General features: G+C 42.7%; 1 protein-coding gene across 2 annotated transcripts in view; it reads right to left on the bottom strand.

The window, feature by feature from the left end:
* Window positions 1–25,328, bottom strand: part of adcy3a (adenylate cyclase 3a) — a 55,154-nt gene that overhangs the window by 5,452 nt on the left and 24,374 nt on the right. For both annotated transcript variants that reach the window (XM_056263109.1, XM_056263111.1), the window contains exons 11-19: window positions 20,903–20,990; window positions 19,960–20,076; window positions 16,583–16,851; window positions 15,195–15,276; window positions 8,200–8,358; window positions 5,446–5,592; window positions 5,223–5,339; window positions 5,001–5,127; window positions 4,494–4,618 (exon numbers count right to left, since the gene is read on the bottom strand). In XM_056263109.1, the coding sequence (XP_056119084.1) occupies window positions 4,494–4,618; window positions 5,001–5,127; window positions 5,223–5,339; window positions 5,446–5,592; window positions 8,200–8,358; window positions 15,195–15,276; window positions 16,583–16,851; window positions 19,960–20,076; window positions 20,903–20,990 (1,231 nt within the window). The remainder of the gene's footprint in view (window positions 1–4,493; window positions 4,619–5,000; window positions 5,128–5,222; window positions 5,340–5,445; window positions 5,593–8,199; window positions 8,359–15,194; window positions 15,277–16,582; window positions 16,852–19,959; window positions 20,077–20,902; window positions 20,991–25,328) is intronic.

The raw sequence follows: 25,328 nt of genomic DNA, 5'->3' as shown, positions 1-25,328 counted from the left end.
GCTGCGTAACACGAGAACAAACCTCATTGGTTCTTGAAGAAGCTCAAACGTGCTGCGTAACACGAGAATAAACCTCATTGGTTCTTGCTGAAGCTCAAACGTGCTGTGTAACACGAGAACAAACCTCATTGGTTCTTGAAGAAGCTCAAACGTGCTGCGTAACACGAGAACAAACCTCATTGGTTCTTGAAGAAGCTCAAACGTGCTGCGTAACACGAGAATGAACCTCATTGGTTCTTGAAGAAGCTCAAACGTGCTGCGTAACACGAGAACAAACCTCATTGGTTCTTGAAGAAGCTCAAACATGCTGCGTAACACGAGAACAAACCTCATTGGTTCTTGAAGAAGCTCAAACGTGCTGCGTAACACGAGAATGAACCTCATTGGTTCTTGAAGAAGCTCAAACGTGCTGCGAAACACGAGAATGAACCTCATTGGTTCTTGAAGAAGCTCAAACGTGCTGCGTAACACGAGAATGAACCTCATTGGTTCTTGAAGAAGCTCAAACGTGCTGCGAAACACGAGAATGAACCTCATTGGTTCTTGAAGAAGCTCAAACGTGCTGCGTAACACGAGAATGAACCTCATTGGTTCTTGAAGAAGCTCAAACGTGCTGCGTAACACGAGAATGAACCTCATTGGTTCTTGAAGAAGCTCAAACGTGCTGCGTAACACGAGAACAAACCTCATTGGTTCTTGAAGAAGCTTAAACGTGCTGCGTAACACGAGAATGAACCTCATTGGTTCTTGAAGAAGCTCAAACGTGCTGCGTAACACGAGAACAAACCTCATTGGTTCTTGAAGAAGCTCAAACGTGCTGCGTAACACGAGAACAAACCTCATTGGTTCTTGAAGAAGCTCAAACGTGCTGCGTAACACGAGAACAAACCTCATTGGTTCTTGAAGAAGCTCAACCGTGCTGCGTAACACGAGAACAAACCTCATTGGTTCTTGTAGAAGCTCAAACGTGCTGCGTAACACGAGAATAAACCTCATTGGTTCTTGAAGATGCTCAAACGTGCTGCGTAACACGAGAATGAACCTCATTGGTTCTTGAAGATGCTCAAACGTGCTGCGTAACACGAGAATGAACCTCATTGGTTCTTGAAGAAGCTCAAACGTGCTGCGTAACACGAGAATAAACCTCATTGGTTCTTGAAGAAGCTCAAACGTGCTGTGTAACACGAGAACAAACCTCATTGGTTCTTGAAGAAGCTCAACCGTGCTGCGTAACACGAGAACAAACCTCATTGGTTCTTGTAGAAGCTCAAACGTGCTGCGTAACACGAGAATAAACCTCATTGGTTCTTGAAGATGCTCAAACGTGCTGCGTAACACGAGAATGAACCTCATTGGTTCTTGAAGATGCTCAAACGTGCTGCGTAACACGAGAATGAACCTCATTGGTTCTTGAAGAAGCTCAAACGTGCTGCGTAACACGAGAATAAACCTCATTGGTTCTTGAAGAAGCTCAAACGTGCTGCGTAACACGAGAATAAACCTCATTTGTTCTTGAAGAAGCTCAAACGTGCTGCGTAACACGAGAATAAACCTCATTTGTTCTCGCACAACATTTATTGTCATCAATAGTTGAGCTTCCATTTACCAGATCTGATGTGTGAGGTGATGAATGTTTATGTGAATAAATCCTAAATTCAATCTGTTCATCATATAAAGCGATCCAGTCTCTTTAGAAAATTTGGACTAAACCGCTCGATTCATATGGATTAGTTTTACGATCTCTTTATGAACCTTTTGAAGCATAACAGTGATAGTGAAGTAGACTGTCAATGGAGGGACCGAAATCTCTCAGACTTCATTACAAATATCTTGACTTTTGTTTTAAAGGTGCCCTAGAATGTTTTTTTTTATTATTTTATAATGTTTCCTGGGTTACCCTTATAATGTTAGTATGTTTTTTAGATAAAAAATAATCATAATTTAGAAATAAATGGCATTTTTCCTAGCCTGCTTTTAGCCTCTGATTTGAACACTCTGTTTGAAGGGGCGTGTCTGCTGTGGGATTCAGTGTAACCGCGGCCACTGCTGTGATTGGCTGACATTAGGGCTGTGAATCTTTGGGTAGGCAGCGAATCGATTCGATTCACGATTCATAGGTTTTCGATTCGATTCAAGAACGATTTTTGCAAATTCAGAAAGATTCGATTCAATGCGATTCACATAAAAATTCGATGCGATTCGATTAATTCGATTCGATTCTTAATTTTTTATATGCATTCATAGGATTATTTAAATGCTTGTTAACGTTAGTTCATGTTAGTTTTTAATGAATCTATTATAAAAAATATTTCCAAAGCCTATAAATTAGCATTTGTAAAAATGTAAACCAAGATTTAAAAAGGCTTTAAAAGTATAGTTAGTTCATCATGCTAACTATTTTGTAGGAATGGATACACAACCTTAAAGTGTTCCTGGTACATTAAACATCCTCCATTGTGAGACTAAAAATACCATGAACTTTCCCAACTAAACCTTAACTAGTGTTTCCTCATGGAATAGCTACTCTTGTTCTCTTTATCCGACTGAACATTTTCCTTGTGATTCTGAAAGAAAACGCGCCGGCTGTCTACTTGTGCTATATAACGATTACGAATGCAACTTTAATGCGCATCTGATTGATGGATAAACCACGCGCTCTTATTTCAGTGTAATTAATGTTGTAGTTATTTCATCAGTTCAGTTTAACGACATTAAGTTACATTTCATTCATCATTCATGATTAATCGGAAGCGTGTGCATTTTAGACACCTATTATACGTTTTCTCTTTCCATGTAATAAATGCGCACCCTTGAATAAGTGGGGTTTTACTTTAACTGCTCAGGACGGGTATGATCCATTTCCGTAAAACTTCAGTATCTTATCTTAAAGAAAATAACGGTGACGTTTCCACGCAACGAACGCGTTGTTTCATAGCAGTGACCGCCCAATGATATGGCAGCTTTATCAATGGCTTGCTTTCTCGATAGAGAGCTGTCATCTGCTCATGTGAACACCAATGGCTGTCCTGAGGAGAGCTCAAACATGGACTGCTCAAAAATCTGTAGATGAGAGCTATATGGGACCGAGCGCGAGCGAAATCCAGTGAAAGATGGTAAGAGTGCAGCGAGTATGTGAGAGCTGTGAGGACGCGAAATGACGCCGCACAACGCCTCATTAATTCGCGCATGTAGTCATTTAATGTTTATATATTTTAAAGCACTGAATCGATATAGAATCGCAAATTATTCGATTCTTAGCATTTTAAATCGAATATTGACCGAAATAAACGATTCACGATTCGAAATACATGTTTCAAGATCGATGCATATGCATCGTCAGGATTTGTAATCGATGCATCGAGAAAACGAATGAATCGTTACACCCCTAGCTGACATGCTTGCATATGAAATAGCTACGCATTACATGTGAAACTCTCTCGAATACTTTTACTACTGCTATTATACGTTTTTACTATAACAGCTATCGAGATTAACGAATCGTGAGATGTTTTTAAAGTATTTAGATCTATTCCCATCACATAAAATGTTGCCGTGATGAGCATTGAGCAGATGACGTGTTGATCGCGAGAATTAAGATCTTATCATTGCAAAGCAGTTTCTCCACTCTCTCTGCTTTCACCAATGCAAACACGATGATGTAAATACAGTAAGAGCTTCGTTGTGCAGTAACGTGCGTCATTGATTTCATAACGAGTTTGGCAAGTGTCCAGATAAACTCGCGCTGTGTGGAAAGATTGTTCTTTGATCGCTTTCTGTATATAATTTGTTCACAATTTAAATACGATTATTTTCATCCTACTAAAAGAAACGATGTGAAGCTGATATTTTAGTCACTGGCTTGACTTACTGATGCATAAACAGTATTGAACGATTTTGAGAGAAAGATTACCTGTCTGAACTTGAACAATTACACATCAGAAAGTGTTGCTTGGTAGCTCGATCCGAGGCCAGCTCTGTATTGGCCCAAGTTGAGGAAACAGCTTCGGCTGCGCAGTTCCGCCTGGCATTGAGGGCTGGCATTATGCAAATATTTGGAGGCGTACATATTAATGTTCCCGACTATTGCGTCACAGTCGGTATTGTGTGGAGAACCGACCGTTTTTCAGGGGTGTTTTTCATAAACGTGAATTAAATGAGAACGCGAAAACAGTCCAGTTTGAGATTCACTCTAGGCTATGTCATGTCCATGCACTGAACTCTTGTTATTTGACTATACCAAGGTAAATTCAATTTTGAATTATAGGTCACCTTTAAAGATGAACAAAATTCTTACGGGTTTGGAACGACTTGAGGGTGAGTAAATTATTCATTTTTGGGTGAACCTACACTTTAAACAGTATTATTTTAATGATCGGATTACATATGACAAATTCAGTCTGTTGCATTGCTCCTTTGAGTCCCTGATGCAGAATAGTTGAACAAAATGTAGGAAGTGTGTGTCAAGATCATTAATACAATGTGAAACCACTCACCTGGATGTTTCCCATCACCCCTGTGGACTCCATGCGACTGGCGACATTCACAGTGTTTCCCCAGATGTCAAAATGAGGTTTACGGGCACCAATAACACCAGCTAAAACGCCCCCTTTATTCAACCCTGTGGAGAAAAGATTTCATAATGCACACAGCAAAACATTCAGCATAATCGTTGTCATTTGGCCAATACTGGCCAAAAGTGATGTTTAGAAGGGATATTTGTTTTTAATGTCCCTACAAGTTTGATTAAACCATCAAAATATGAGGATTTTTTTTAAATATTGTAAATATGAGGGAAGAACAAAACACTACACTTGGTTAAGGTATTTATCTGACAAAATTATTTGGCAAAAAAGGCAAGATGAGGAAAGGCAAAACAAGGCACAACAACACAATATGCTTAAAAATCTTGAACTAATTTTTAATATTTGAATAAAGAGTAAATATATATATTTTCCTAGGCCACTTTAGCCACTACTGTAGATGGACGTCAGCCCACTAACCGATGCGAAGCATGAAGTTATTGAAGGACTGGTAGTTGATGTTCATCAACGTGACTTTCATGGCCAGAGCAAAATCAGCAAGATCTGCCAAGTGCTGCCACCGTTCCCTGTCTGAAACTTCTTCTTTCTGTTGGGAAGGACACAAAAAATCCTTTTTACCATTGTTATCAGCACTAGATGGGTATATTGCTTCTAGAAAGATCCCATCTGCACCTCCTTTACCTTCATGCAAGCATAACCGTTGGTGTTATTGTCTGGAGTGACTCCTGATGCTGCCATGTAGGTGCTGCCAATAGTCTTGATCTTGGTTATAAAGCGAAACTGTGGCTCATCCAAAAGCTAAAGAGCACAAAAGCAAACAAGTAATGGTATAAAATCTCTACTTCTAATTATAATTGGAAACAAGCGGGTGAAATTTAAACTGTAAAAAAAAAACACTTCTTACACTATCAAAGTCAGAAATGATTTCATTGAGGAACCTCAGACACTCAATCCCGCCGTTGTTGATGCTTTCCTCCGTATAGAAATCAGAGAAGTTTGGGATGGAGGCGAACATGACTCCAATCTCATCATAGGATTGGCTGTAGAGCTCCTGAGAAACCAAACCAGAGAAGTTACTTGAGTTAGGCTGCATTTGTGCATGTAAAACATGGAAACTCTCTGAAATGCTTTCGAGATGGATTTAAATCCGATCACTCACTCAAAGTTGGTCTGAGATGCATTACAGACGAAACTAAACAAGTGTAAATGCATTAGAGGCCCTGTTTACACCTGGTATTAAGAAGCATTTTGGTCGATCGGATCATAAGTGGACGACGCTAAATACAGGTATAAATGGGGTCTAAAACGTTGAGTTTGTCCACTTTCGGCCACTTCCAAAGGTTGTCGAAAACGCATTCGACTGGATTGCTTTCGTAGTGTAGATGATCATGTGGTTGAATGCGTTCAAACAGACGGGATTTAAACTCTGTCGACTGAAGACCCAAATTTGGTTTTAAGACGAAAAACGTAACAAGCACAATGTTCTCTCATCATTCCTGATTTCTAACACTCACTCACAGCGTTCTGCAGAGCAGAAACGAAAGCTGATTCTCTCCGTATGTTTCCACTTTTTTTATGAAAGTGCGCAAACTTATTTCGTACATTAGATTGAAAGATCTGAAAAAACATACATTTACCCGTCCCTCGAAGAAATCAGGACAGAAGTGGTTAAAAGTGGACAAAAGAGAGATTAAAACACCAGGTGTAAAGAGGATGGGTTTGCCTCGTCTACTTGTGATCCGATCGACCAAAACGCATCTTAACCCTCATCCTTCCCTCGGGTTATTTTGACCCAGAATTGTTTTTTTGTTATTTTTTATTTAAAAAATTGAGTGTTTATCAGAGGGGTCCAAGACCCAATGACTTTTGTCGCACTTGAACCAAGAATACGCACAAACAATTTTTTTTTTTACGTTTTGTGGTTGAAGTTTAAAAAAGTAACAAATCCTTCCCTCACGGGATCAATTTGACCCCCATAGGAATGAATGGAATGCGAGGAATGCTTCAATACACATAGAAAAACCTAAAAATGCTCAAAATTCAAACTAAAAATGCTAAAACTTTTCCAAAAAATGATCTACATTTGTATCTGAATGCATCCTGAAAAAACTGAGACCCAATGTAAGATATTTTGAGCTGAATTAAAAGGTTTATGCATGAAATTGTGAGTTATTTTGGATTTAAGTTGATGTGAGGAATGTGCTTAAATGACTAAATTATTTATTGATTTATTATTTATTGATTAAATCTAGTAATTTAGCGTTAAATATTATCAAAATGAAATAAAATAAGCTTTCTTAAAAAAAAAAAAAAAAAAGAAGTATAATTTTAGGGCTTTGGGTCATTTTGACCCGCAAGGGAAGGATTTGTTCCAGGACGCGAGAGAAGGATGAGGGCCTTTGATTGTTGAAGCCACATATGTCAATTTTACTCCTCCCAAAATGGTAGAAAACTAAATGTGCGAGATCCTGTTGTCCACAGATATGACCCGCCGCAGATGAGTAACTGAGAATCTCTTCAGCAAGCCCACGCGCAAAAGTTTTAAAGGGATAGTTCACTTTGAAATTAATTTTTGGTATGTTTTAGCTTACCTCAAGGGCATCCAAGATGTTGGTGTCTTTGTTTCCGCAGTAGTTTCAATTTTGATATTTTTAGGTCAAACCGTTCTTGTCTGTCAGTCATATAATGCAGGTCTATGGTCACCACCTCAAAGAGCATGCACAGAGAAGTCCAAATTAAACATGATTTAATGACTCGTAAATGTAAGTACACATTGATGGCCTACGACATGAAACGAGCGGTTTGTGTGAGAAACCGAACAGTATTTATATAGTTTTTACCTCTTGTAACCACAGCCACGTCCAAGTGATCTGAGGGCGCCGGCGCTGCGGTCTGCGCAAGCGCCGGAAGTGATCACTCGCGCGTGTACGTCACTCATTGTTTACACAGAACAGAGATTGTAGGTAAGACGGCTAATTAAAATGGTACTAATTTGCGCTTATCCGGGATGTTTAATCCGTCGTAAAAGAAAACAATTAAAAAAAATAAAACACTTGTATGAGTGACGTACACGCGCGAGTGATCACTTCCGGCGCTTGCGCAGACCGAAGCGCTGGTGCAGTCAGATCACTTGGACGTGGCTGTGTTTACAAGAGGTAAAAACGATATAAATACTGTTCGTTTTCTCACACAAACCGCTCGTTTCGTGTCTTAGGCCATCAATGTGTACTTACATTTACGAGTCATTAAATCATGTTTAATTTGGACTTCTCTGTGCATGCTCTTTGAGGTGGTGACCATAGACCTGCATTATATGACTGACAGACAAGAACGGTTTGACCTAAAAATATCAAAATTGAAACTACTGCGGAAACAAAGACACCTACATCTTGGATGCCCTTGAGGTAAGCTAAAACATACCAAAAATTTATTTCAAAGTGAACTATCCCTTTAAGCTCAACACACACTCATCTTCATTAAAAGTAGTGAGACTAAATGTGCTGATGCCGCTTTCTCTCCTATTGAAATGTGAAATACATTCGTATTGCAGAGACACCTTTATGTGGCCAGGAGTACATGGAACACTTAACAAATCCGATAGCTATGCGATCAGTAAAAAGGCCTGAAGTGGCCAGGTGTAAACAGGCGAGATTCTCACCTCATCCCTCTTCTTGGAGCCCAGGAAATGTCGGGCCACATGATCCGGAAGCATATTAGTGACCAGAGCCTCGTTCCAGCGCCTCATCTCGTACACCTTCTCCTTCTGCTCATGCACTTCAATCTTCCACAGGAACAGTGTGCGTGCAAGCTTCTCCACCTGAGCCACGGGTGAGAACAGACACCGCTCAAATGTCAGGAAGTGACCGCTTATTCAACTTTATATTCATCAAAGAATCCTGGAAAACATCTATCACGGTTTCTACAAAACTATGAAGCAGCACAACTGTTTTCAACATTAATAATAATCAGAAATGTTTCTTGAGCAGCAAATCATCATATTAGAGTGATTTCTGAAGGATCATGTGACACTGAAGACTGGAGTAATGATGATGAAAATACAGCTTTGATCACAGGAATAAATTAGTTTACAATATATTCACAAAGAAAACGATGGAAGCTTGTTTCCACCACAGAATAAAACATTTTAAAAGATTATTGCGACTTTTTATCTCACAATTCTGAGAATTGCAAGTTATAAAGTCAGAATTGCAAGTTTATTTCTCGCAATTCTGACTTTATAACTTGCAATTGTGAGAAATAAAGTCAGAAATGTGAGATAAAATGTCGCAGTTACCTTTTTAATTGCTTATTCTGTGGCGGAAACAAGCTTCCATAGAAAACGTCTCTGGTTACTTACGTAACCTATGTTCTCTGAATAGGGAACGAGACGCTGCGGAAAGCGCAGTGGGATATCCTCTGGATGTGCCGATTGCCTGAAGCCCTATAGAATCACGCCAATTCATTGGCTGATGGCGCTCGCGCAAAGCTGGCTCCGCCCCGACGCTCTTACGTCGTAGCATGATGAATCCGCGCGCGCCATCTTCTCCTCAGATTTCTCTGCCGAAAAGAAAAACTGTCGGCAGCGCGAGGAGCTTGGCAGCGAACGCAGCGTCTCGTTCCCTATTCAGAGAACATAGGTTACGTAAGTAACCAGAGACGTTCTCTTTCATAGGTTCACTCAACGCTGCGGAAAGCGCAGTGGGAACGAAATACCAAACTCGCCAAGCTAAGCGCTGCCATAACTGGTACCAGACCAAATAATAATAACAACCATGACAGGTTCAAGCAGATAGAACCTGGGAACCTGGAGTCATGTCAAGATCTAAATTATAGAACCTCACAAAGGTGTGCGGAGAGGACCAACCTGCCGCCACACAAATGTCTTCCAAGAGGGCCCCTCTAAAGAGAGCTTGAGAGGAAGCCACACTTCTGGTGGAATGTGCTCTGATGCTAAGAGGTGAAGGCAAACCACGCACCTCGTAAGCCAGCGAAATAGCGTCCTTTACCCAGTGGGAAATCCTTTGCTTTGATGCTGCAAGCCCGCGGCGGCCAGCACCAAAACATACCAAGAGCTGGTTTGATTTCCTCCAACCGCCTGAGCGATCTACATACAACTTCAAAGAACGGACCGGGCAGAGCAAGTTAAGTTTCCTTTCTTCCTCAGAGGCAAAAGGAGGAGGGTGGAAAGCGTTAAGGTTAACAACCTGAGAGCGGAACGCCGTGGAAAGAACCTTGGGTACATACCCCGACCTCGGCCTCAAGGTAACCCTAACCAGGCCAGGAGCGAAGTCCAAGCATGACTCACTAATAGAGAGAGCCTGCAAATCCCCCATCCGCTTTAATGAAGATAAAGCTAACAAAAGAGCAACCTTAAGAGTCAGAATCCGCTCAGGGGCTGACTCCAAGGGCTCGAAGGGAGCCTCTGACAAACCCTCCAGGACGACTGACAGGTCCCACGAGGGAACACTAGGGGGGCGAGCCGGTTTTAGGCGCCTAACCCCACGCATGAAGGCCGAAACTAACCTCAGTTTCCCCAAGGGAATCTCATCTGATTCTCTATGAGCGGCAATAGCTGCGACATATACTCTGAGAGTGGTAGCGGCCGCTCCGGAAGCAAACTTTTCCTGCAGGAATTCCAGCACTGTGCCTACTGGACAGTTAACTGGGTTCCTATCATGTGCTAAGCACCATGCCTCGAACACCCTCCACTTGGAGGAATATAGCCTCCTCGTCGAAGGGGCTCTAGCATTCGCAATGGTCTCCTGAACGTCAGTTGGGAGATCAAAGCTTAAAGGTAACGGCCTCTGATAGGCCAAACGTACAGCTTCCAAATGTCGGGGCGAGGATGCCATATCCTGCCCTGAAGCTGGGAAAGCAGGTCCTCCCTGACCGGTATCTCCCAGGGGGAGGATTCTAACAGAGGGATCAGCTCCGAAAACCATGGCTGGGACGGCCAGAATGGGGCTACCAGAAGGAGGCGGACTCCGCTCTCCCTCACTCTGGACAGAACCGCCTGGATCAGCTTGATGGGCGGGAAGGCATAGAGTTTCTGCATCGGCCAAGGGTGGGCGAACGCATCTATCCTCAACGGAGCTGGAGGGCTCAGAGAGAACCAAAGCGGGCATTGGGACGACTCCTGAGATGCAAAGAGGTCCACTTCCGCTTTCCCGAACACCTCCCAGATCAGGGCCACCGTCTGGCGGTTCAACATCCATTCCCCAGACCTGAGCTTCTGCCTCGACAGAAAATCTGCTGCGAGGTTCAGAATCCCTGGGACATGAACTGCTCTCAGAGAGAGGAACTTGTCCTGGGACCACAGGAGAAGGTGACGCGCATGCCTGTCTAGGGTGCGCGATCGTGAACCCCCCTGTCTGTTTACATGGGACACTACTGCCATATTGTCCGTTCTGACAATGACATGGTGTCCTTCGAGGAAAGGGAAAAAGTGGCAAAGAGCCAGGAAGACAGCCCTCAGCTCCAAGCTGTTTATGTGCCACGAGAGGGTCTCGCCAGTCCAAACCCCACACGCTGGCCTGCCCTCGAAAACCGCTCCCCATCCGGTCAGAGAGGCATCCGTCGTAACCATCTGGCGACGGAATACCGCACCCATACCGACTCCTTTCTGAAGGAAGAGGGGGTCCCGCCAGATTGACAGGGCGCGAAAGCAACTGCGCGACACCTTCAATAGGCGAAGGGCTGGCCCCGTGGGCCGAGCCCCTGAGAGCTTCATCCACCACAGAAAAGGTCTCATGTGGAGTAGCCCCAGAGGTAGCACAGGGGAGGCCGCGGCCATAAGGCCCAGAAGTCTGCGGCAGGTGCTCACGGAAACATGCTGGCCTAGTGCAAAACGGGACAGACATGTCACCAGACTGGAAATCCGTGCAGGAGCCAAACGGGCCTGCATAAGAACGGAGTCCATGCGTACCCCCAAGAAAACCGTGTTCTGAGCTGGAGTAAGAACGCTCTTCTCCGTATTCAACCTCAAACCGAGAGACTGAATATGACGGAGGACAATGTCCCTGTGGTGAGTCACCAACTCTCTGGAGTGGGCTAAAAGGAGCCAATCGTCCAGGTAGTTGAGTATATGGATGCCCTGGAGCCGCAGCGGGGCCAGAGCAGCATCCATACACTTTGTGAACGTCCTTGGCGCTAGAGCGAGGCCAAAGGGGAGGACCCTGTACTGGTACGCTTTTTCTCCAAAGGCGAACCTGAGGAACTTCCTGTGTCGCCGTACGACCTGGATGTGGAAATAAGCATCCTTGAGGTCTATCGTCACGAACCAGTCCCCCAGCCGGATATGAGATATGATGGCCTTCAGCGTCAACATTTTGAATTTTCCCTTGTAAAGAGAGAAATTCAACCGGCGAAGATCTAGTATCGGCCGCAGGCCGCCCCCCTTCTTCGGGACCAGGAAGTAACGGCTGTAGAAGCCCTGTTCGACTTCCCCCGAAGGAATCTCTTCTATCGCCCCCTTCAGCAGAAGGGATGAAATCTCCTGCTGTAGTACAGAAGCCTGAGCGGCGCTGTCGACTACAGTAGGAAAGACCCCGTTGAAGCAGGGGGGGTTGCGACAAAACTGAAGCGTGTAGCCGAGCCGAACTGTGCGAAGGATCCAAGGCGATACCCCTGGTAAACGCTCCCATTCTTGAACGAAATGTGATAGAGGGAGAGGAGTGTTGCAGTGCAAGGGACATACCTGAGGTAGGGTGTCGCGCTGGTTCCCATGGGGAGGCGCGGATGACCGTGGAGGAGAGCGCTTGGCGTCCTGACACGTACTGGGGGGTACCACCACCTGGATAGAAGTAACTGGGTCCGCCTGCTCCAGAGGAAAACGAACTGTGCCTCCGAGGAAGCGATTGGCGGGTGTAACGTGCATCGGGAGCGAGGGGAGAAAGCAAGACGCGTCTCCTTCCTCCTGCGCCGGACTGGGTGAAGAGAGTGAAACAGGACCTGCACTTCGAAACACGCTGGGTGGCGAAGGTGACAAGGTTGGATGAGGAGAGCCGGGTGGAGGAGGGCAGAAACGCTTGCGCGGTCTGTCCCAACCTCGTAGATCTGGTGAGGCTCTCCTCCTTCTGACCTGCGGGTCAGGAACGGCTCGAGGAGGCTGGAGCGGCCGATTTGTTGGACTGCTTCAGCTGAAGGCGCTTGTGAGGGCGCTGGCGGGGAAATGGACGACCTCGGGCTCCCCAGACCGTAGTTGGAGGGTGGTGAGCCGGGTCACTCCTGCTAGTAGGGAATTCAGCCCTATGAGCAGAGCGTTCTCGGGTTTGAGAAGGGGAAGGGTTGGAGTCTCTTGGCCCTCTGACCCTCCTGGGCATAAACTGCCTGAACGCAGCCGACTGAGACTTAGCGGCGCGGAACTTCTCAACCACCGTGTTGACCGCCTCCCCGAAAAGACCTGAGAGGGAGATAGGGGCATCCAGGAGGAAACTCTTATCCTTGTCTTGGATCTCCGTGAGATTCAACCAGAGGTGGCGCTCTGCAGCAACCGAGCCCGCCATAGAGCGACCAACAGCCCGAGCAGTGTGTTTGGTGGCTCTTAGGGCCAGATCTGTGGCTTTGCGAAGCTCTTTGACAGCTTCGGGCGTCAGTCCCTCTCCTTCATCCATGTCCTTCAAGACGTCCGCTTGGTAGGCTTGAAGGATGGCCATGGTATGCAGGGCCATGCCTGCTTGACCAGCCGCCATGTAAGACTTCCCAATAAGGGAGGAAGTAGTCCTACAAGCCTTGGAAGGAAGAAGGGGACGCGCCTTCCAGGACGGTGCAGACGACGGGGCGAGGTGGTTGGCCAGCGTGTCCTCGACCGCTGGAATAGCGGAATAACCCTGCTCCACAAAACCCACAAGGTTGGTGAAGTCAGCGGCTGCCGCGTTAGTTAGGCGTGCGGAGAAAGGCTGCTTCCAGGATCTGGAGATCTCGTGATGCAGATCGCTGAAAAAGGGCAGCTTTCTTCGCTCTGGCCTAGAATTAGGGCCACGTAGGAACCTCTCGTCGAGTTAGGACGATTGAGACTCGCGGGGCTCATCAGGCCAGTCAATAGAGAGCTTCTCTGTAGCGCGCGACAGCACGTCAATAAGCTCAGTGTAGGCCGGAGTAGGCCGCGCGTCCTGGCCGCTAGGCGGGATAACGTCATCAGCCAAAGCAGGCCCGAAATCCTCGGAGTCGGAGGCTGCAGTGTAAATCACGTCATCCAGACCGAAAGAAACCGATTCGCGGGCTCCCGGGCTGGGACATAAATAATCATGCGCGAATTCAACCGCGCCGCGTGCGTGCTCGGGAGAGGGAGGGAGAGAAAGGGCGAGGCCCGTCTGCTCATACTCAATATCCTCGAGCTCAACATCCGAGCCCCAGGCCGCGGATCCACGAGAGGCCTCAGCAGTCTCGGGAGCGCGACGGGGGGGAACGAATGACTCCTTCTCAAAAACCGCGAGTCTAGAGCGGAGGGTTTTGAGAAGGAGATTGTCACAAAATTTACATTTCGACAATCCCAATACAGCCTCACGCGCATGCGAAAAACCCATACATTTAACACACTTACTGTGAGGGTCGTCGTTCGAGATAAAACGAACGCATGGCGGAGAGCAGCGTCGATAATCCATGACACTTCACTGTAAGGAGAACAGAGTTCCACTTATACCAGTCGCTGAAGTGTCGAGACGAAAGCTGAAGTTGAATTTGAAGAATTCGGGCTCAGAAAAACCGAACGAAGGGCGAGATGTGACCGCTTCGTGAAGGCAGAGAAATCTGAGGAGAAGATGGCGCGCGCGCGTTCATCATGCTACGACGTAAGAGCGTCGGGGCGGAGCCAGCTTTGCGCGAGCGCCATCAGCCAATGAATTGGCGTGATTCTATAGGGCTTCAGGCAATCGGCACATCCAGAGGATATCCCACTGCGCTTTCCGCAGCGTTGAGTGAACCTATGAAAGAGAACAGCTATTTTAAATTGTAAAAACATTTCCCAATATGACTGTTTTTACTGTATTTTGATCAAATAAACGCAGCCTTGGTGAGACTTTAAATTAATATTTAACACAAAAACAAAATGATGTTATTATTTGCCCAACTTCATGTCATTCCAGATCCATTAGTTTTTTTTCTTCTTCTGTGCAACACAAAAAGTGTATTGTTGATTAATATAATAATGGCAGTAAATGGGAACTGGCATGCCAAGCTCGAAAATTAAAATATAAACGGCATAAAAGTATACCAAAAGTAATTCATATGACTCATAATCTTTATCCCAAGCCCTTTAAAGCCATATGCTATTACATGAGGAATAGCCTTAAAGGGATAATTCACCCAAAAACTTTAATTCTTTAATTATGTTGTATAATTATGTTCTTTAATTATCTGGGGGGTATTCCAGAGAGCAGATTATGTGACATACCTTCTACATACATGTCTTTTAACCATGTGCCATATTTGATTTGATATCTTTGTTATTTACGATTTTCAGTGAATAATAACTAAACGTTTGGTGTGTTTCTCAAATCAAGCGATCGTACGACTTCAGAAAACTTGGAATATAACACGAGTCCTATGGGCGTAACGATATTTTTAAGGTGATTTTACATCATTTTGGTGATTTCATTTCAAGTGAACTATGCCTTTAAGAAATCGTTCGAAAAGAGAGAGAAAGTTAAATCTTACATGTCGGGAGAAGTAGTAGAAGCTGACCATCATGACGAAGATCATCACACTCATCGTGTATTTGGAGGGCACGAGATAAAGTCTGTAAAAAAAAAGAGATAACTTAACCCTGTAAAGCCTGACATGAAATGTAGCCAGGAAATATGTCCAAGTAAGATGATATTTAAATGCTTAGTTTAATGATCAAAGCTCTGTAGTTTTAAAACATATATCTAAATCAATGCAATGCAGTGATGATTGAGAGATGAACAAATAAACTTCCTCAAAAGCCTGATGGATCATATTTGATCTTAATCGACATAATCAAGTAAACCTAAGGTCCAATAATCTTGAAATATTACTAACAATATAAAAGTTATCGAGAAGGCTTTAGTGGGTTAAAAGTGTCTTGTAAGTAACAGCCCATTCCTCTCTGATATTCTAGGATGCTGGCCCACTATATACGGTAGAGTAAACGGTTACACTTTATTTTAAGGTGTCTTTGTTACAGTGTAATTATACATTTAAAGGGTTAGTTCACCCAAAAATGAAAATGATGTCATTAATGACTCTCCCTCATGTCGTTCCAAGCCCGTCAGACCTCCGTTCATCTTCAGAACACAGTTTAAGATATTTTAGATTTAGTCCGAGAGCTTTCTGTCCCTCCATTGTAAATGTATGTACGGTATACTGTCCTTGTCCAGAAAGGAAATAAAGACATCATCAAAGTAGTCCATGTGACATCAGTGGGTTAGTTAGAATGTTTTGAAGCATCGAAAATACATTTTGGTCAGCAGCGGCACTGAAAGCGGATCCACAACAGAACCGGAACACAATACAATGCTGAATAAAGTCCTAGTTTTTGTTATTTTTGGACCAAAATGTATTTTCGATGCTTCAAAACATTCTAGCTAACCCACTGATGTCACATGGACTACTTTGATGATGTCTTTATTTCCTTTCTGGACAAGGACAGTATACCGGACATACATTTTCAATGGAGGGACAGAAAGCTCTCGGACTAAATCTAAAATATCTTAAACTGTGTTCCGAAGATGAACGGAGGTCTTACGGGCTTGGAGCGACATGAGGGTGAGTCATTAATGACATCATTTTCATTTTTGGGTGAACTAACCCTTTAAGTAATGAGTAATAATAATTACCTACATGTATGTATTACTATAGAGTTAGGAATAGGGGTTGGTTTATGTTAAGTAGCATGTAATTATGCATAATTTACTATAGTAACTACATGTAACAAGGACACTTCAATCAATCAAAGTTTGTTCATTTTATCATCCAGTAGGTGAAATACTGACAGTGGTCAGTTCAAGTCCTAATGCAATAGTGACAGTGATACTTGCCTTGAATAAACCCAACTTCTACAGTGATTTGACTCTGACACGCACCTGTATTCCTTAAACCGAGCCAGATCGTAGCGGTCGAAGATGTCCGTCCAGCTGTAGATGTTGACTACACCTGTAGCTCCAGTGATCAGCAGCATGAGCGTGAGCTTGACCATGTGGCTGACCTGCACCAGCATGGTGGTGGCCATGAGAGCCAGGACTGCGACGTAGCTGTAGTATTTGGGATTCTCCGAACAGTTCCTGGCGGGCGCTGAGACTGAAGGGACTGCGGTCGCCTCATTGGTGGAGGGCTGAGGAACCCGACAGCTTAACTACAGAACACATCAGGAGTCAGACGGAGGCACGGTGTTCAATCACATCATCTAAAGGGGATGTGTGGTGTTTTTAGATGTTTAAACATTATGTTTGTGCATTTGTTTGAACTCATTGGTGTTATAAAATGTTGGTGTTTCACTACCGATTTTTAAGATTTTTGAATGTTTGTGAAAGAAGACTCTTCTGCTCACAAAGGCTGCATTTATTTGATCAAAAATACAGTAATATTGTCAATATTATTACAACTGTTTTAAAAATGTATTTTGTGCCTGTGATTTTTATTATTATTAGTTTTGAAAACAGTTGTGATGCCTCATATTTTTGAGGAAACTGTGATGTTTCACTTCAGGATTCTTTGATTAATGGAAAGTTTTGAAGCAGCATTTATTTGAAACTGAAATCTTCTGTAACATTATAAATGTCTTGACTGTCACTTTTGATCAATTTAATGCATCGTTGCTGAGTAAAAGAGTGGTACTTTATATGATCCATGGTATTTTAAAAACAAGTATTTTGAGAGTGCAAAAAGTTGTGGAAAACAAAACAGGCTCTTCAAAAAGGCACATTTCTCTATCGCAATGAAAATTTCATGATTTTAATGTCATTTCATTATTTTACTCTTGCACTATTAAATTAGTTGTTGTTGGTTAAATGTTTGTGTGGAATTTTTTTTTCCTTAGAAGGCAGATGACTATATAGGCAGTGAACAACAAGACAGCTTACTAGGTTTTGGTACAAAGCTATAAACTTGGGTCTTCTCTGACTTGATTTTAACACTTTATATATGTATATACTAGGGGTGGAACGGTACACAGAAGTCACGGTTCGGTTCATACCTCGGTTCAGACATCAAGGTTCGGTACGATTTCGGTACAATGGAGGGAAAAGCAAAACAAAAATGCAGAAGGCATTGTATTTTTTAAATAAGTTTTATTATTAAAGGCATAGAACCAGTTTATTTGTAGTGCACTGACAATAGTTTTATATGATTAGTTTATTAATTAAATTAATAAAAAGACAAAAAGACCTTGCGATATGTTTGGTAATTGAACCTGAATTAATTTAAAATTAATTTGCTATATTTCAGATCAATATATTTGTTTTCCTTAATTTTAATTAACATTATTAATTAACAATGTAACATTATTCTCATCTGAATTACAAATAATTGATTTCTGTATAAAATAATACTACCATTAAAAACACATTCGATTTTCTTTTTTAATCAATGTAGAATGTGTAAGATTAGCGCTCCGAGGACGAGAAATGAAAACCAATGCGATATGACGAATGTCCAAAAGATGGGACCCACAGACTGTTTTGAAATGGAATTGGATAAATATGTTTTGCTTTTAAAACAGTGTGTGTGTGTGATATTTTGGTTGGGTGACAGTTGTAGGTTACAGTTTGACAAGAGTTTACAGTGTGACAAAAGCACAATGTTGTGTTTTATTGCGAGTGTACACAAATATACACACTTTGCAGGTTTAATGATCTGTATGAACAAAATGACGGAGTATGTTTTTTATGGTTCCACTGTTCGATTGCGCCCGCGCCTCTCTCTCTCTCACACACACACACACACAGAGTTCGATCGCGCCCGCGCATCTCTCTCTCTCTCTCTCGCGCGCGCGCACACACATACACACACACACTCCAGCATTGCAATCTTGACATCGCAGCCCATTATGCGGTCACACCAAACGCGAATAGAGCGTCAAATTCGCGTCTAGTTCGACGCTATAGTCCAAAGCGAATAGGACGCGCGTATAAAGCCAACGTTTGAAGTGAACGTGCGTTCAGAGCCGATGGTACAGATTATGTGTCCCTAAAGAACCCGCGCATCTAACAGTAGTTCCGCATTACATTAATTAATTTGGACGCGAGTTTTATTTATTTTTATACCGTGTATTCTCCGTGTAAATTCGTGCACCGAACCGTGACGCCCGTACCGTTTCGGTTCAATACAAATACATGTACCGTTCCACCCCTAGTATATACAGTAGATGGAAACATAATTCAGTATACGGCTTGACATAACTGTTTTGCTCACCAGCCACTGTGGCTTTTGTTTTTCCAAAGTTACTGGCCACTCAGATTTTCATTGGCCACAGTTTTGACATCGATACCATGTGGAAAAACTGCCATATAAATATTTGTAATATTATCTCATAATTTGGCATCAGGTTTATTAGGCTGCTGTCACTTTAACACCGGACGCACGGATCCATTATACTGTTACACATGCGTTTTCTTTCACAACCGTTTACGTTCACTTAAAACATAACTGACTGTGTTCACGTGAATACTCGCCAAGACCGGCATTTTGACATTATTTTGAGTGTATTTGACTGTTTAAGCGCAATAAGAAGCGAAAAATAACTCAATTTAGTCCTGAGAGGGGGCTTTCGGTGCGCACACTTTGGCTGTGAGCACAACATCTGCGGGAATGAGTAACATTATGCGCAATACATACAATCCCACGCAGAAACTCAAGCCTGTAACACCAACAATATTCATCAGGAGGGGAGGCGAGTTTATGTGTAACTCGCTGTCGGAGAGATGAGAGAGCGAGAAAGCAGCTTGTATCGTGTATCTATTCTGCGGGAAATGAGTATTGGACGCGTTTCAGATATTTCAGTATCGATATGTATTGAAAAATCTATATTTGTGACAACACTACATTGCACATTTTTAAAAGACTACAATTAAAAAATGTATATATTATATATAAAACTCAACCAGGCAAGTGTCTAGTAGGAGTGACTGCGTCACACACCACTGCTGAAATACACACACACATTTGGCGGGTGTTAATGTGTCGAGCCCTGTATATGGAAACAATTCATGTATGGATGGAAACATAATTCATGGATGGATGGATAGATGGATGGATACAAAATTCACAGACAGACAGACAGACAGACAGACAGACAGACAGACAGATAGATAGATAGATAGATAGATAGATAGATAGATAGATAGATAGATAGATAGATAGATAGATAGATAGATAGATAGATAGATAGATAGATAGATAGATAGATAGATAGATAGATAGAGAGATAGATAGATAGATAGATATTCATTCATTTGTTTCTCACCATATCCACTATGTCGGCCATTGTGACAATGAAAATGGCTGCCATGGCCCACGTGTTGCGAGCCCAGCGCGTGTGATCAATCCAAGTGGAGAACGACACCAATCTCTTTGGAAAAACCTGAAAGCAAGACGAAAAAGCTACTTACACTCAGAAATCCACACACTAACATCCAGTCATATGAAAAGGTTTTAACCTTGTACGCACATGACCTGTTACCACAGTAAGTGACCAGTAAAGTCAATTGAAAGGCCTGTGATCTAATCACAGTGTGTATGCGTTTACTTCCGCCCTGGGGTGGCTGGATGAACAGTGTTTGTGGAAACAATTGATTTAATCCACAACAACATGATTTTTAAAATCAATACATTTATATGTCCTGGTTGCCTAGTGGATGAGTGTGTGACCGCCTCTCCTTTCAAAATCACATTATCTCTGCGCTCGCTGAACCTGTGTGTGTGTGTGCGGCTGCGAGGGAATCAATACTGGTAACTTTATGTTGACCTAACTAATGAGGATGAATCAAATATACTGGTGCATGCTGGAACAATAACTGGAAGAGGATGAGCCTCAGCAACAGCATTTCACTCATGTAACCCGTCACATTAATATTACATAAGAAGTCGACAAAGATTAGCATTAGATACGGAAAGCTTGTTCAGCAGAACGTGGACCATGACCCCGGAGCCTAATGGAAAGCATAATCATGCACTTTTCAGGAAAATCTCATTACAAAGAAGGAACCTTGACACAAAAGAAAAGGTTTTTTTCAGGAGTGTCCAGATAAGACCCAGTGATTTCATTGGTGTGGCAAAAAAAAAAGAAAAGAAAAAAAGATGCATGTTGACATAAAACGGAAGTTGCAACCAACTTTACAACTCGTGGAATAAGTTTGAGTGACAGCTGTGTGTGATTGGTTAATGGAGGAGTTAGAACAGTAACTCACCCGTGGGAAAATGGCTGCCAGCGAACAGATAGTAAGAATGAGCAGCAAGACTTCTCCCACGGCCAGAGTCACGTAGTTTGCGACCAACCTGTGCAGAGCAAAAGTAGATAGACGGGGGGAATGAAAAGAAGACATCAGAACATTACAGAACACACAGTAATACAGCAATAACAAAAACACAGTGGCATCACACTGGACGTTCCTACCCGAATGCTTTTCAAACCCTCGTGGAAAATTGAGCTTAATCTTTATTAAATGTGCACTTATTCTGTACTTTTAAATCTGAAAACTAGGACACTTAAGTGTACTTAAATGAGCACACTTTCATGAATATGTTTCTTAACACACTTATGGCGCTTTTCCACTGCATGGCCCGGCTCACTTTTGGGGGGTTTTCCACTGTGTTCAGTTCCTACTATCTGTTACTAAATGTTTATTTGTTTGTTTGTTTTTGTCCGGACCAAACGAACCGAACTAGAATTATGAACACACCCTTATGTACACTTTCAAAAAGTGCACTTGTAATGTCAAATTAAAAGTCTTACTTTAAAGTACTGTCACAGTCATGTTTAGTTCCTCTGTCTTGTTTAGTTGTAAGCTGTGTCTGAAATCGCCCTCTATACCCTCATTCACTAATCCCTACATCACTCCACTAGAGGTGTAACGATACACGTATTCGTATTGAACCAGGGCCGGATTAACCATTAGGGCAACTGGTCACTTGCCCAGGGGCACATGACATCTAAGGGGCCCTGCGCACCGTCAAATATTATGTTAGATCACGTTATAAACGCAGTCCTCACTTTCCTAATTATATGCATATTTTTGCAACCCATTCGATCAAAATATAATGTTAAATCGCGTCAAAAACAGCGTCTGTATTCCTGCGCAGTGAGCGAGAGCGAGCTATCATGTCGACTCGCGTCGCGTGACTTGACGCTCTGAAATTTGAAGTGATGGAGAAGCAGTTGCATACGGTCGCCTAACATAAAGGTCTCGACTGTTTAGCGTTATATTTTGCCAACGAAGTCAAATTGAAACTGTGATATTGCTTCGTGCCGTTATAAAACAGCAAAAGACTTTAAGTAGCCTATAGGCATTCTGTTTGTGCTGCGTGATTTAAATAGAAGTGCGCACTTTGCTCACGCGATCAGCATGGTGATCTGGTGTTTTCTCCAAAATGAAAGCTCAAGGGTTTATTTCTGGCAATTAAAGAAATTAGGACAAAAGTATTGTACTTTTCCTATACTGTGTAATGTAATGCAAAATACTTTTAGGCTACATTTATAGGAGGTATATGATTTTACGTCATAGGAATAATTATATAAATCATTATTATAATAATTGTTTGGCATCCTAAAACACCAGTGATAATGTAATGTAGACTGAGACTCTATATCATAACTAAAAAGATGTTTGAGCCCTCTTTAATGTCCAGGTACAAGTCAATGCTTTTTCTTTGTTCAATGTGCACAGTTCATGGGTTAAAGCTGGTTGAAGCTCTTAATTGTGAGCTCTCAAAGTGCACCAGATTGATGCATTTAACCTTAAAATGTACAAAATTTTCTTGCGGGGGAGCATGCCCCCCAACCCCCCTAGAGGGATAGAGTTCCACCCAACATAGTTTTATAAAATCCTATGGGAAACACAGATCATTTATGAAGTAATATGTACAACAAAGTTCCTTTTAAGTCAGTAATAAAAAATGTCCTTGGACAAACTACATTTGGCCTGCCTAAGGGGGGGCCTACAAGACATTGTGCCCAGGGCCCTCTGAATTCTTAATCCGGCCCTGTATTGAACCGTTCGGTACGAGGCTTTCGGTTCGGTTTTCGGTACGCATTTTTGAACCGAACGGTTCGTTGGACCATTTTTCCTGCCGACCAAAATTTCGTTATTTCAAATGTAGGCGCGTCGCGTGTGGCAAGCGCGCGGACCGTTTATCAGTGTGGACCAATGCAGCGCGAGCCGATCTTCATCATCAGCACTGTTACTACACAGCCAAATCCAGTAAAGAAAGCATTCGCCACAGAAGTAATAACATCGCTGCGAGATCTAGTGAGAAACATTCACATTTCTCCGCTATTAACGGATCAAACAGCGCTGACGTGGAAACCAGGAAGAAACATTGTGCCATGAATGAACTATCCAGTGTCCACAGATCAGCAACATTCACCATGGGTTTACTGTAGTAACACTACTAACTGTAACCATGGCAGGAATAGTAGGCTATAATGCTTTCAAGTAACATTACGTCGGTTTTATTTTGACATTATGAATACAATTGCCGCCCTCAAATGTTAATCTGAACTAAAATAAACCTTTGTTTATAACTACTACAATATTACATTTCATTTTGTCCAAGGAGCTGTTTTGTTTTATAAGCTCCTAAGAAAAGTCAAGTATAGCTCCATCATTGCTCAAAGTTAAAAAATATCATACTTTATGATGTAAGTTTTAATAAAAATGTAATTAAAAAAAATTAAATCAAGGAAATTTCTCTGGCATCTCTTTCTTTTTGCTGCATCGGAAACGTAACGAACCGTGACAAGTGTATCGTATCGAACCGAACCGTGAATTGTGTGAACCGTTACACCCCTACACTCCACCAATATAGTTCACTTGAGGGAGTGAAGGAAAACGAGTGAGTGAATTCGGACACCGGAAGCGCTGTCGCTTTTGCACAGTTTGTGACGTTTAAAGGTCCTTTCACACTGGGGGCCCTATCTTGCACTCGGCGCAAATGACTTTGTACACTGACGCATGTATCGTTCCTATTTTGCACCCGCGCAAAGCGGGCTTTTCCCTCCACAGACGCACGTCGGTTAACTAAGAAATACACTTGCGCTCCCCGGGGCGGTTCAGCGCAAAGAGGAGGCGTGTTCCAGCGCAAACTTTCCCTCATGCTATTTTGCTGTTCTATAAAACAATTGCGCCCCTGACCAGAAAAAAACTAGTCTAAAGTCAGTGGCGCGTTGCGCGTTGTTCATAATGCTATTTTAAGGGCGCATGCTTGGCCATAATCAATGTAGCGTGTGCACAACGCGCATACACGTTGATTCTCTCATCTAAGCAGCAGTTTTAATTTTTGCAAATCATACATTATTACGATAGATAGATAGATAGATAGATAGATAGATAGATAGATAGATAGATAGATAGATAGATAGATAGATAGATAGATAGATAGATAGATAGATAGATAGATAGACAATTTATTATAAAAGCATACATGTCGCTTACACATTTACCCAAATTATCATACGCCTGTTTAACAGAAGTTAATTTGGGTGGGTTTCTCCATCCCCAATGTCACTTCTCTGACGAGAACGCTGCTCTCCTCGGCTGTGAACCGCTCCTGGCGCGCGCCTGGCAAATCCACCGTTATAATAGGAATCCGCTTTAGAACAAGCGCGCCTGCTCTTAAAGGGAATGTGAGATGACGCTCTGATTGGTTTATTTCACGTTACGCCCAAACCACGCCTATGAATAATGAAGCTACTTCAGACCAACCCCTTTTAGATTTGCGCCAGGCGCAAGAGGCATTTATCCCGCAGGGAAAATAGCAACAGCGCCGGGATCCGCCCACAAAGTTACTTGCGCTTTACGCTTTGACACTTGCGTTTCAGATCGTTAAAATAGGGCCCTGGACGTGATTTTGACGCACGAATAATTCGCGCGATAGTTTTATTTTTTGATCAGCTGTTTGTGTAATGAGTGCTTCCACACCGAACGCGAATGTGCTGCGGCGAAAAAAACGACTTTTATTTTTTTCGCTTCAATGCCGATTTTTTTAAACTTTCGCAGCGACAGAAAAGGCTTCAGCCAATCACATACATGGAAACAAAGGTGAAGCTTGTTGACGCTTTGGCCGCTCTGACGTAGCGGCATTATGTGCGAGAGAAGAGAAGTGTCACAACATGAAATGTAAACTAAAAACAAGCAATACATTGAAACTAGAAACCTTTTATAATGACAGCATTTTTATATTGCCTATTCCGCATCTCAACGCACGCATACCCTATCATTTATGACATGACGTTGTTTGCTTATAGGGACCAAAAGAACGAGGAATGGGATAACATAGCTGGGATAGTTGGTGTCTCCGGCGAGTTGATGAAGTGCTTGCTGATGATTTATAATATTTGTGACTATTCATTATTATTAATGTATCGTATCGTTGGCTATGCGTCGAGATGCGTATCGCATCGGCCTCAGCTATGGAGATGCACATCCCTAGCCCAATATATCGAAACATTTGGAATGGGGCAGACATAATTTTGGCCACTTATTAAGTTTTGTTTTGTAGAAAGCCTTTCTTTAAAGTGAATTTCGTTTTGTATAAATTGTATCTTAATTTTAATCAATGATTCATCAACAAATTGCCTGGATTAATAGGAATAAGAAGCAAATATAGTAGACAATA

This window comes from Rhinichthys klamathensis, unplaced genomic scaffold, assembly GCF_029890125.1.
Source record: "Rhinichthys klamathensis goyatoka isolate OS25496 unplaced genomic scaffold, OSU_Roscu_1.1 h1tg000198l_1, whole genome shotgun sequence".
Lineage (NCBI taxonomy): Eukaryota > Metazoa > Chordata > Actinopteri > Cypriniformes > Leuciscidae > Rhinichthys > Rhinichthys klamathensis.
Note: the sequence above shows the minus strand (reverse complement) of the source record. Positions and strands in the feature narration are given on the sequence as shown.